The 12,807-nt window shown below is 43.4% G+C and overlaps 1 protein-coding gene across 2 annotated transcripts in view; it reads right to left on the bottom strand.

Annotated features, from left to right (window-relative positions):
* The window catches only part of LOC132832882 (carcinoembryonic antigen-related cell adhesion molecule 1-like), a 69,886-nt gene extending 59,298 nt beyond the window's left edge, over positions 1-10,588 (bottom strand). Inside the window, exons 1-2 of one of the 2 annotated variants that reach the window (XM_060851084.1) lie at positions 10,450-10,588; positions 4,130-4,429 (exon numbers count right to left, since the gene is read on the bottom strand). In XM_060851084.1, the coding sequence (XP_060707067.1) occupies positions 4,130-4,429; positions 10,450-10,510 (361 nt within the window). In that variant the 5' untranslated portion in view covers positions 10,511-10,588. The remainder of the gene's footprint in view (positions 1-4,129; positions 4,430-10,449) is intronic. The other variant, XM_060851085.1, reaches the window with a different exon arrangement.
* Positions 10,589-12,807: the final 2,219 nt, after the last annotated feature.

Below are 12,807 nucleotides of genomic sequence, written 5' to 3'. Positions count from 1 at the left end.
GATCAAGGATACCTCAGAGAGGGTGCAGAATGGGGGGGGAGGGACCAGCAGGATGTCATTGTACACATTGGAACCAATGACATAAGAAGGGAAAAGAATGAGATTCTGAAGGGAGAATATAGAAAGGTAGGCATGAATTTAAAAAGGAGATCCTCAAGACTAGTAATATCTGGATTACTCACAGTGCTGCGAGCTTGTAAGAGTGGGAGTAGGAGGATAGAGCCAATAAATGCATAACTGAGGAGCTGGTGTATGGGAGAAGGATTCACATCTTTGGATCATTAGCATTTCTTCTAGGGTAGAAGTGACCTGTACAAAAAAGATGGATTGAACCTGAATTAGAAGGGGCCTAATTGGGAGAGAGATTTGCTAGAGCGGCTCAGGAGGATTTAAACTATGAAGGTGTGGGAGGTGGGGTGGGAACTATGGAAATTGATCTCTTTCCTCACAATCTGAGACTGGTACAGTTGAGAAAAGAAGTGAGTCAAACAGTCAGGACAGGCAGGGACAAAGTAGAGAACAAGGTAGGACTGATAAATTAAACTGCATTTATTTCCATGCAAGAGGCCTAACAGGGAAGGCAAATGAACTCAGGGCATGGTTAAGAACATGGGACTGGGATATCATCGCAATTATAGAAACGTAGCTCAGCGAAGGACAGAACTGGCAGCTTAATGTTCCAGGATACAAATGCTACAGGAAGGACAGAAAGGGAGGCAAGAGAGGAGGGGGGTGGCATTTTTGATAAGAGATAGTAATACAGCTGTACAGAGGGAGGATAGTCCTGGAAATGCATCCAGGCAAGATATTTGGGAGAAACTGAGAAATAAGAAAGGCATGATCACCCTATCGAGGATTGTATTATAAATCCCCAACTGTCAGATGGAAATTGAGAAACAGATTTGTAAGGAGATTTCAGTTATTTGTAAGAATAACAGGGTGGTTATGTTAGGGGATTTTAACTTTCCAAACATAGACTGGGACTACCATAGTGTTAAAGGTTTAGAAGGAGAAGCATTTGTTAAGTGTGTACAAAAAAATGTTCTAATTTGTTGATGCGCCTACTAGAAAAGGTACGAAACTTGACCTACTTTTGGGAAATAAGGCAGGACAGGTGACTGAGGTGTCAGTGGGGAAGCACTTTGGGGCCAACGACCATAATTCTATTAGTTTTAAAATAGTGATGGAAAAGAATAGACCAGATCTAAAAGTTGAAGTTCTAAATTAGAGGAAGGCCAATTTTGACGGTATTAGGCATGATCTTTCAAAAGCTGATTGGGGGCAGATTTTCGTAGATAAAGGGATGGATGGAAAATAGGAAGCCTTCAGAAATGTGATAACGAGAGTCCAGAGACAGTATATTCTAGTTTAGATGAAAAGAAAGGCTGGTAGATATAGGGAATGCTGGATGACGAAAGAAATTGAGGGTTTGGTTGAGAAACAGACGGAAGCATATGTGAGGTATAGATAAGATAGATCGAATGAATCCATAGAAGAGTTTAAGAGTTAGTAGGAGCATACTTAAGCAAGAAATCAGGAGGGCAAAAAGGGGACATGAGATAGCTTTGGCAAATCCAGTAAAGGAGAATCTAAAGGGTTTTTACAAATATAGGAAGGACAAAAGGGTAACTCGGGAGAGAATAGGGCCCCTCAAAGATCAGCAAGGCGCCCTTTGTGTGGAACTGCAGGAGATGGGGCAAATACTAAACGAGTACTTTGCATCAGTGTTTACTGTGGAGAAGGACATGGAAGATATAGAATGCAGGGAAATAGATGATGACATCTTGAAAGATGGCCATATTGCAGAGGAGGAAGTGCTGGATGTCCTAAAACACAAAAATGGATAAATCCCCAGGACATGATCAAGTGTACCCTAGAACTATGTGGGAAGCTAGAGAAGTGATTGCTGGGCCCCTTGCTGAGATATTTGTATCATCGATAATCACAGGTGAGGTGCCGGAAGACTAGAGGTTGGAAAACGTGGTGCCACTGTTTAAGAAGGGTGGTAAGGACAAGCCAAGTAATTATAGACCAGTGAGCCTGACGTGGGTAGTGGACAAGATGTTGGAGGGAATCCTGAGGGACAGGATGCACATGTGTTTAGAAAGGCAAGGACTGATTAGGGATAGTCAACATGGCTTTGTGTGGGGAAATCATGTCTCACAAATTTAATTGAGTTTTTTGGAGAAATAACAAAGAAGATTGATAAGGGCAGAGTGGTGGACATGGTCTATATGGACTTCATTAAGGCGTTTGACAAGGTTCCCCATGGGAGACTGGTTAGCAAGGTTAGATCTCACGGAATACAGGGAGAACTAGCCATTTGGATACAGATCAGGCTCAAAGGTAGAAGACAGAGGGTGGTGGTGGAGGGTTGTTTTTCAGGTTGGAGGCCTGTGACCAGTGGAATGCCACAAGGATCGATGCTGGGCCCTCTATTTTTTGTCATTTACATAAATGATTTGGATGCGAGCATAAGAGATACAGTTAGTAAGTTTGCAAATTAAACCAAAATTGGAGGTGTAGTGGACAGCAAAGAGGGTTACCTCAGATTACAACAGGATCTGGACCAGATGGGCCAATGGGCTGAGAAGTGGCAGATGGAGTTTAATTTAGATAAATGTGAGGTGCTACATTTTGGGAAAGCAAATATTAGCAGAATTTACACACTTAATGGTTAGGTCCTAGGGAGTGTTGCTGAACAAAGAGACCTTGGAGTGCAGGTTCATAGCTCCTTGAAAGTGGAGTCTGCAGGAAGATGGGATAGTGAAGAAGGCATTTGGTATGCTTTCCTTTATTGGTTAGAGTATTGAGTACAGGAGTTGGGATCCACTTTTGGAATATTGCAAGTATTTCTGGTTTCCTTCCTGTCAGAAGGATGTTGTGAAACTTAAAACAGTTCAGGAAAGATTTACAAGGATATTTCCTGAGTTGGAGGATTTGAGCTATAGGGAGAGGTTGAATAGGCTGGGGCTGTTTTCCCAGGGGCAGTGGAGACTGAGGGGTGACATTATAGAGGTTTATAAAATCATGAAGGGCATGGATAGGATAAATAGACAAAGTCTCTTCCATGGGGTGGGGGAGTCCTGAACTAGAGGGCATAGGTTTAGGGTGAGAGGGGAAAGATATAAAAGAGACCCAAGGGGCAACTTTTTCACGCAGAGGGCGGTACATGTATGGAAGGAGCTACTAGAGGAAGTGGTGGAGGCTAGTATGATTGCAACATTTAAAAGGTATCTGGATGGGTATATGATAAGGAAAGGTTTGGAGGGATATGGGCCGGGTGCTGGCAGGTGGGACTAGATTGGGTTGGGATATCTGATCGGCATGAACAAGTTGGACCAAAGGGTCTGTTTCCATGCTGTACATCTCTATGACTATCTCCAATTCAGTGATCATCTCCAATTCATCGAAGTTGGCAATGGCAGTACACCAGCCTCGTCATATCATCATGGCTAATCTCAGAATTGCAATGCACTTCGGCATTTCACCACTGTCCATTGGAGCTCATAGACCTTACATATATTCACCTACAAGGTCACTCTGCATGTAGTGTCACGCACCCATCAAATACATTAGTACAGGTTGAGTCTCATGTCCTTTAGCTTGCACTCATAGAACTCACTCTTTTGCACTGAGTTGGATGCTTGTAACATCTCTGCCTTGAGCCAGGCAGTTTTTCATGTTTGGAGAAAGTGAGGACTGCAGATGCTAGAGACCAGATATCTGGTCAGCATGGACAAGCTGGACCGAAGGGTCTACTTCCGTGCTGTACATCTCTGACTATGTGCCTCTTTCATCCAGCCAGTGGATTGACAAAAGCTATTTTTAAAATGTAATTTAAGCAAAAGCACTGGCACATTTCAGGATTAACTGTGTTATGGTGTGGGGAAAGCAAGTCCTTGGTCACACAACTAAAAGTGGGAGCAAATGAAAAGGAAACGCTCATGCACAAACATCTTACTGTTCCACAATCACAGCCATGCAAACATATGAAAGCAATTCAGGTTGCCAAGGCAACTAATACAGCTGCTAAAATGCAATATGACCATATGCCTTATTCAAACACACAGTGCACTGCTGTTTCTATTTGTATTGGTGCAAATGAAACCATCCCCCAAGTTCTTACCATACGCTGTCAGAGTGTTCACTCTGGTCCGAGATGGGTCTAAGTCCACAGTCATTCTGTATTTACCAGTATCCCACTCGCGGACATCTTTTAGTAATAATGACCCATCTGTTTCGTTCAGTTCAACTCTATTCAGATACTGATCATATATGTGTCGATGTCCTTCACTGTAATCTAAAATGGGAAGAACCTTGAGGGGCTTTGAGAATTCCCACTGGACATTACTGAATCCTTTATCCGTTCCAGGAAATAGAATGGAGGAACCTGTAGCAACCACCATGTTGTTTGTCTCATGCTGTGCTGAAATAAAAATAAGAAAGGGCAGCTTGATAATTGTTGTAAAGATTGAATTATGAGAAATAATAGGAAGTGTTGTGAATGAGCTCAATTTCTGGGAATGGATATTCCTAATATTTACCACCAGCACCCCCCATCACTTGCTTTCACTATTAAAAAACTGAGCATCTGAATTTCTTTGAGAGGTTTCAGTTTTTCTCCACCCGTCATCCATTCAATGGAAACGTAATTTAATTTATGTTAAAATTTCCACACTTACTCAATTCCATTTAAAATTTACAATTGACTCTTTATTTTTATTCACTTGTGGGATGTGGATTTTGCTAGCTGGTCAGCATTTATTGCCTGTCCTCAGTGCCCTTGAGATGGTGGTAGTGGTGAGCTGCCAGGGCTGCAGTCCCCTCCCTGTGGGTTAATCCATAATGTCACTGGGGAGGGATTTCCAGGATTTTGACCCAGACACATTGAAGGAACTGTGATATGTTTCCAAGCCAGGATATTGAGTGGTTTGGAGGAAAGCTCGAACTTGGCGGTGTTCGCATGTTTCCGTTGCCCTAATCCTCCTAAATCGATGTGGTCTTGGGTTTGGAAGGAAATGTCTGAGGATCTTTGGTGAATATCTGCAGTGCAGCTTGTAGATAACATACACTGCCGCTACTGAATGTTGGTGGTAGAGTGCCAATCACATGGGCTGCTTTGTCCTGGATGGTGCCGAGTGTTGGAGCTACACTCATCTATCACATTCCTGACTTGTGCCTTGCAGATGGTGAACAGGCTTTGAGGAGTCAGGAGGTCAGTATTCCTAGCCTCTGACTGGCTCTTGTAGCTACTGTGTTTATGTGGTGAGTCCAGTTGAGTTTCTGGTCAATTGTCACCTCAAGGATATTGATTGTGGGGGACTCAGGGATGGTAACACCATTGAATGATAAGGGATGGTTAGATTGTCTCTTACTGGTGATGGTGATAGGTTGGCATTTGTGTAGCACAAATGTTACTTGTCACTTGCCAGTCTAAGCCTGAATATTGTAACATTCGCAGTCATAGTGTCTTAAAGGCATACAGTTCAGAAACAGGCCGTTTGGTTCAACTTGTCTAGGGTTACCAGATATCCTAAATTAATCTAGTTCTATTTGTCAGCATTTGGCCAATATCCCTCTAGACCTTCCTATTTGTGTATCCATCCAGATACCTTTTAAATACTGTAATTGTACTAGCCTCCACTACCTCCTCTGGCAGCTCATTCTATATATGTACCACCCTCTGCGTGAAAATGTTGCCCCTTAAGTCACTTTTAAGTTTTCCCCTTAAACTTATGTCCTCTAGTTTTGGATTCCCCTACCCTTGGGGTACGATGTTGACTAATCACCTTATCCATACCCCGCATGGTTTTAGAAACCTCTGGAAGGTTACCTCTCAACCTCAGACACTCCAAGCATAATAACCCCTCCCTGTCGCTCAAATCCTCCATCCCTAGCAACATTCTTGTAAATCTTTTTTGAACCTTTTCAAGTTTCACAACATCCTTCCTTTAGCAGAGAGACCAGGAATGAATGCAATATTCCTAAAGTGGTTTTGGCAATGTACTGTACAGCAGCAACATGATGACTTAACTCCTATACTCAATGCATTGATCATCAAAGGCAGGTGTACCAAACACCTTCTTCACTACCATGTATAGATGGGACTATACTTTCAAGGAACTATGAACCAGCACTCCAAAGTCTCTTCCTTTGGCAAAACTCCACAGGACCTTACCATTAAATGTATAAGTCCTGCTCTGATTTGCCTTTCCAAAATGCAGCATCTCACATTTGTCTAAATTAAACTCTATCTGCCACTCCCCGGCCCATTTGCCCAGCCGATCTGGTCCTGTTGTACTCTGAAGTAACCTTCTTTGCTGTCTACTTCACCTCCAGTTTTGATGTCATCTGCAAACCTACTAACTATACTTCTCATATTCACATTCAAATCATTTATATAAATGACAAAAAGCAGGGGACCCAGCACAGGTCCAGTCTGAAATGCAACCCTCCATCTAAACCATTGTCTCCTACCTTCTAGCCAATTTTGTATCCAAATGGCAAGTTCTATCTGTATTCCATGTGATCTAATCTTGCTAACAAACATATAGACAACATCCAATACTCTGCCTTCATCAATCCTCTTTGTAACTTCTTCAAAAAACTCAATCAAGTTAATGAGACATGATTTCCCATACACAAGGCCATGTTGACTTCCTGTAATCAGTAATGGCCTTTCCAAATGCATGTAAATCCTGTCCCTCAGAATCCCCTCCAACAACTTGCCCACTCCTGATGTCGGGCTCACTGGTCAATAGTTCCCTTGGCATTTCCTTACTACCATTCTTAAATAAGAGCACCACATTAGCCAACCTCTAGCACCTCATCTATGGCTAGTGACGATACAAATATCTCAGCAAAGGGTCCAGCAATAACTTCCCTAGCTTTCCATTGAGTTCTAGGATACACCTGATCAGGTGCTGGGGATTTATGGATTTTAAGACATCCAGCATCTCTCCCTCTGTTATACGGACACTTTTCAAGTTCTGTAGCTTCCATATCCATCTCCACTATAAACACTGATGTGAAATACCCATCTCACCCATCTCTGCAGTTCCCACATAGACAGCCTTGCTGATCTTTATGGGGCCCAATTCTCTCCTGGTTACTCTTTTGTTACTATCTGTAGAAGCCTTTCAGATTCTCCTTAACCCTATTTATCAAAGCTATTACATAGCCCCTTTTTGCCTTGCTGATTTCCCTCTTGAGTATACTCCTACTACCTTTATACTCTTCTTGAGATTCACTCTGTCCCTACAGTCTATTCCTGAACTCCTACAGAGTTGTCCTGGAGCTAAGGTGACTCACCTCCAACAACTACAACCGTTTTCCTTTATGCCAGGTTACCTTTTGAAAAGTACAAAGACAATGACTTGAAAGAACTCCTTTGAAGTAACATGAACCACAACTCCATCAAAGTAGAACACATAGGAGCAACAATTAGGCCATTCAGCCTATCGAATCTACTCCACCATTCAATTATGGCTAATATGTTTCTCAACCCCATTCTCCCACTTTCTTTCCACAACCCTTGATCCCCTTTATACTCAAGAACCCGTGACGATGCTGCTCCTTAACAAGGTTATAGTATCCTTGGCTTTTCTTTTCAGGAGGTCATAAGAGACAGAGACTCCGAAAAGTCTGGACTTGGGAGGGTTCTGTGGCCAGTTTGTTTATAGGTAACAGATACTGTGTTCGGCAAAACTGTTTAAAAAAAATCACTTGTACAATGAAACAATTTATCTGGGCTTGCTTTCACCCATGTCACTGCGCTTGCATCTATGGGCATGGACATCTGCACTGTATGCAAACCTGCAGCTGCACTTCTGGCATTGTTTCCTGTATATGTGCCTATGATTGCTTGTGTCTGTCTCTGTGTATGGGGTTGTGTATGTGTCTCTATCGTTGCGTGTGATTGTGTCAATATATGTGTCCGTGTTATTGTGTGTTTCTTTGTGTTTCCGTATATGTATATGTCTCCCTGTGTTTGTTGGGAAGAGTGAATGATTTGGAGTGTGCTGCCTGGAAATGTGATGGAGGTAGTTTCACTTGAGAGGGCATTAGACAATTATTTCAACAGGAGAAATGTGAAAGGGTATGGGAGAAATGGAAGGCAATGGCACAAAACTGGAATGCTCATTCCAAGGTCTAGTGCAAACACCATGAACTGAATGGTCTCCTTCTGCACCTAACACACTCTGTCAACTGTCACTTTTATAAGACCCCAGCTTCTCCAATTTATCCATGCATCTGGCTTCCCTCATGCCTGGAACCATTCTGCTGAAGCCATTTTTTTGCATCTCTTTGGAGGGTCGGTGTGGATTTGTTGGGCCGAAAGGCCTGTTTACACACTGTAGGGAATCTAAACTAATGTAATCTAATGAAAGAGCATGTGGCCAGTTCTACCACCTCAGCTTTTTCAGCTTTTGTTTGGCTTACTTAGCAAGCAGTAGTTGTGAGGCTGCTGGACACAAGAAAAGGAGATCTATGCTAACCTCCCTCTCTGACTTCTCTCCTGTACTTGACTTTACCTTTTGTACAAAGGGGTGTTTATTGGAATTGTTACAAGTATCTGGAACAGCATCATTCAGATGGGATGATCTGTTGGGTTTTTGGATAAGTTGAGTTATTCAGTATTCTGTTCTCTTTTGTGTTTCATTCAGTAATTTTGTAAATAAATTCTGTTTTGTTTAAAATTATGTGGTTCGATCAACTGCATCCCTCCTGGAATATACACGTTACACCTACTTAAAGCAAGTAGCAAAGCTGGGTCTGGGCTACTTTCTTGAAATGTTTTGAGGAGGTCTGGCATGGTCCATAACAGTCTTATATAGCCTCAGAAGTACATCCCTGTTTTTATATCCAAGTCCTCTCAAAACAAATGCCATCACCCATCACACCCAAAACCTCGACTTCTCAACCTCCTGATGCTGCCTGGCTTGTTGTGTTCTTCCAGCTTCCTGCCAGTCTATCAAGAATCACGGCAGGAACACTGAAATCGGGATCTGCCCACCTATTTTACATGACTCTGGTGGGCTTACAACTCCATTAAAAATCCACCTTGAAACTGTTGTTTCTTCGCCATCACTTAGGTTAAAACCCTGGGAACTCCCTCCCAAACCAAACTGTGGATATCTCTGCCCCAAATGGAGGCAACCAACCACTGTGGCAACTGGAAACACAGAAAATCAGACCTGGGTTGGGCTGTTCAGTCCACTTCACCATCCAATATGATTATGGCTGATCATCCAACTGCGAACCCTGTTCTTGCTTTCTCTAGAATCCCTACAGCGTGCTAAGATACCCTTCAGCCCAAAAGCCCACACCAACCTCCTAAGAGTAACCCATCCAGACCCATTCCCTTACATTCTCCCAACTAATGCGCCTAACCTACACATCCCTGAATACTAAGGGACAACTTAGCACAGCCAATCCACCCTAACCTGCACATCTTTGGACTGTGGGAGGCAACTGGAACACGTGGAGGAAACTACACAGACAAAGGGAGACTATGCAAACTCCACACAGTTAAAAATTGCACAACACCAGATTATAATCCAACAGGTTTAATTGGGAGCACACGAGCTTTTGGAGCGTCGCTCCTTCGTCAGGTTATTTTTAACTTTGTAAACTGCACACAGTCGCTGAGGCTGGAATCAAACCCAGGTCCTGAGTGCTGACCACTGTGCCACCATTTGCCACCCAAATCTTTCCAAATCCTTTGATCCCTTTAGCCCTAAGGGAACTGTATCTACCTCCTTTTCAACATTCAATGTTTGCGTCTTAATTGCTTTTCCGCAGCAGAGAATTCACAACTCTTCAATGAACAATGGTGAGGCCAGCTGCATCCCAACAAAAAAATAATAACTGAAAATTCCCTCTCTTGCTTCCCAGCTTTCTTCCTGTCAGACAATTTTTGTAAACTTTGCTTTGAAGGCAGAAGCCTTACATAGCCGCTGAAACAAAACCTAAATGTCGGCCCCAGTTTTTTTTGTAACGAGTCTGTTTCTTTGTTCCATTCCTCTTCCCCTCTCAGTCAGTCCTGATTCCCACCCAGTGTCTGGGACTGAGCTGTAGGCGCTGGGATATTGAGGGGCACTCTTAACTCATGCCTCAGCAACACGGTGTGAGTCACGGAGCGGGGGTAGGGATCTGCCCCGGAGATCGTGTAAACGAGACGGGAATGGATCGGAAAACGTCAGGCAGCTCGAACGGAATCTCAAACTGAGTGGAAATATCATCTTGTTTAAACCCACTCCCAACCCAGTGAACATTCCCACATACTGGGCGGCTACATCACAGACTACAAGATCAAAACATCGAGTTTTTGGCGTTACCGATTCCCAGATCTCTCCGAGAGCATTTCTTTGTGTCATCGTTTCAGTTTGTTTTCATCCGAGTCAGTCACTGTCGGTTTAAAGAGACTGTTAGAGATGGTTTTACCTGAAGCCGAGTGAGAGAGAACTTGTAAAGCGCAAAGGAGAGAAAAGGCAAACATCTTCATCTGTCTGCAGAGTTGGTTCTGACCGTGACAGGAAATAACGGGAAGCCCGAGAAGGATGGGCCAAATCCTCAAATTACAGGAATAGAGGGCTGGCAAGGGAGATGGAGGGAGGTTGGGATGGAAGATCAATCAGGATCTGTACTAAAGCGAGCCAAATCCCTGCCCACACTGCAGCTCTGAAACAAACAAGAACGGAAAACCCTGGGAATTACAGACCATTCAGCCTTGTGTCTGAGGTAAGCAACGTAGTGGAAAGGATTCTCAGAGATAGGATTTGAGACTATTTGGAAAAACATAGTTTGATTAAAGATAGTGTGGCTTTCTGAGGGGCTGGTTGTGGCTCACAAGCCTTCTTGAGTTCTTTGAGGACTTGATGAGGCAAGTTGATGAAGGTCGAGCAGTGGATGTGGTGTATATGGATTTCAGTAAAGCATTTGATAAGGTGATAGAGTCGTAGAGCCATAGAGATGTACAGCGTGGAAACAGACCCTTCGGTCCAACCTGTCCATGCCTACCAGATATCCCAACTCAATCTAGTCCCACCTGCCAGTACCCGACTCATATCCCTCCAAACCCTTCCTATTCATATACCCACCCAAATACCTCTTAAATATTGCAATTGTACCAGCCTCCACCACATCCTCTGGCAGCTCATTCCATACACGTACCACCCTCTGTGTGGAAGAGTTGCCCCTTATGTCTCTTTTATATCTTTCCCCTCTCACCCTAAACCTATGCCCTCTAGTTCTGGACTCCCTGACCCCAGGGAAAAGACTTTGTCTATTTATCCTATCTATGACCCTCATCATTTTGTAAACCTCTATAAGGTCACTCCTCAGCCTCTGACACTCCAGGGAAAACAACCCCAGCCTGTTCAGCCTCTCCCTGTAGCTCAAATCCTCCAACCCTGGCAACATCCTTGTAAATCTTTTCTGAACCCTTTCAAGTTTCACAACACCTTTCCGACAGGAAGGAGATCAGAATTGCATGCAATATTTCAACAGTGGCCTAACCAATATCCTGTACAGTCGCAACATGACCTCCCAATTCCTGTACTCAATACTCTGACCAGTAAAGGAAAGCATACCAAAAGCCTTCTTCACTATCCTATCTACCTATGACTCCACTTTCAAGGAGCTATGAACCTGCACTCCAAGGTCTCTTTGTTCAGCAACATTCCCTAGGACCTGATCATTAAGTGTATACGTCCTGCTAAGAGTTGCTTTCCCAAAATGCAGCACCTCACATTTATTTGAATTAAACTCCATTTGCCAATTCTTAGCCCATTGTCCCATCTGGTCCAGATCCTGTTGTAATCTGAGGTAACCCTCTTCGCTGTCCACTACACCTCCAATTTTGGTGTCATCTGCAAACTTACTAACTGTACCTCTTATGCTCGCAACCAAAGAATTTATGTGAATGACAAAAAGTAGAGGACCCAGCACCGATCCTTGTGGCACTCCACTGATCACAAGCCTCCAGTCTGAAAAACTACCCTCCACCACCACCCTCTATCTTCTACCTTTGAGCTAGTTCTGTATCCAAATGGCTAGTTCTTCCTGTGTTTCATGAGATCTAACCTTGCTAATCAGTCTCCCATGAGGAACCTTGCTGAACGGCTTACTGAAGTCCATATAGATCACATCTACTGCTCTACCTTCATCAACCTTCTTTGTTACTTCCTCAAAAAACTCAATCAAGTTTGTGAGACATGATTTCCCATGCACTAAGCCATGTTGACTATCGCTAATCAAGCTTTACCTTTCCAAATACATGTACATCCTGTCCCCCAAGATTCCCTCCAACAACTTGCTCACCACTGAGGTCAGGCTCACCAGTCTATAGTTCCCTGGCTTGTCTTTACCACCCTTCATAAACAGTGGCACCACGTTTGCCAACCTCCAGTCTTCCGGCATCTCACCTGTGAATATCGATGATACAAATATCTCAGCAAGAGGCCCAGCAATCACTTCTCTAGCTTCACACAGAGTTCTCAGGTACACCTGATCAGGTCCTGGGGATTTATCCACCTTTAACTGTTTCAAGACATCCAGCACTTCCGCCTCTGTTATCTGAATAGGGGTTAGCAAGAATGCTGAATGGATTAATTACATTTATTACAACCAGCAGAGATTTATCAATTATACAGATGATGCTCTTGTTGCCTTGGGAGAACAATTGGATGCTACGACCAAAATGAAATGGCAAAACAGACAGGCCTTAGATTGGCAGAAAAAGGCGGGGTTTATGAGATGTTTGGGGAACATTGTTGTCCCAGGAACCCGGGTTTAATTCCA

This window comes from Hemiscyllium ocellatum, chromosome 35 (assembly GCF_020745735.1).
Source record: "Hemiscyllium ocellatum isolate sHemOce1 chromosome 35, sHemOce1.pat.X.cur, whole genome shotgun sequence".
Taxonomy (NCBI): domain Eukaryota; kingdom Metazoa; phylum Chordata; class Chondrichthyes; order Orectolobiformes; family Hemiscylliidae; genus Hemiscyllium; species Hemiscyllium ocellatum.
The sequence above is the reverse complement of the archived record's forward strand: the minus strand, read 5'-3'. Positions and strand labels throughout refer to the sequence as shown.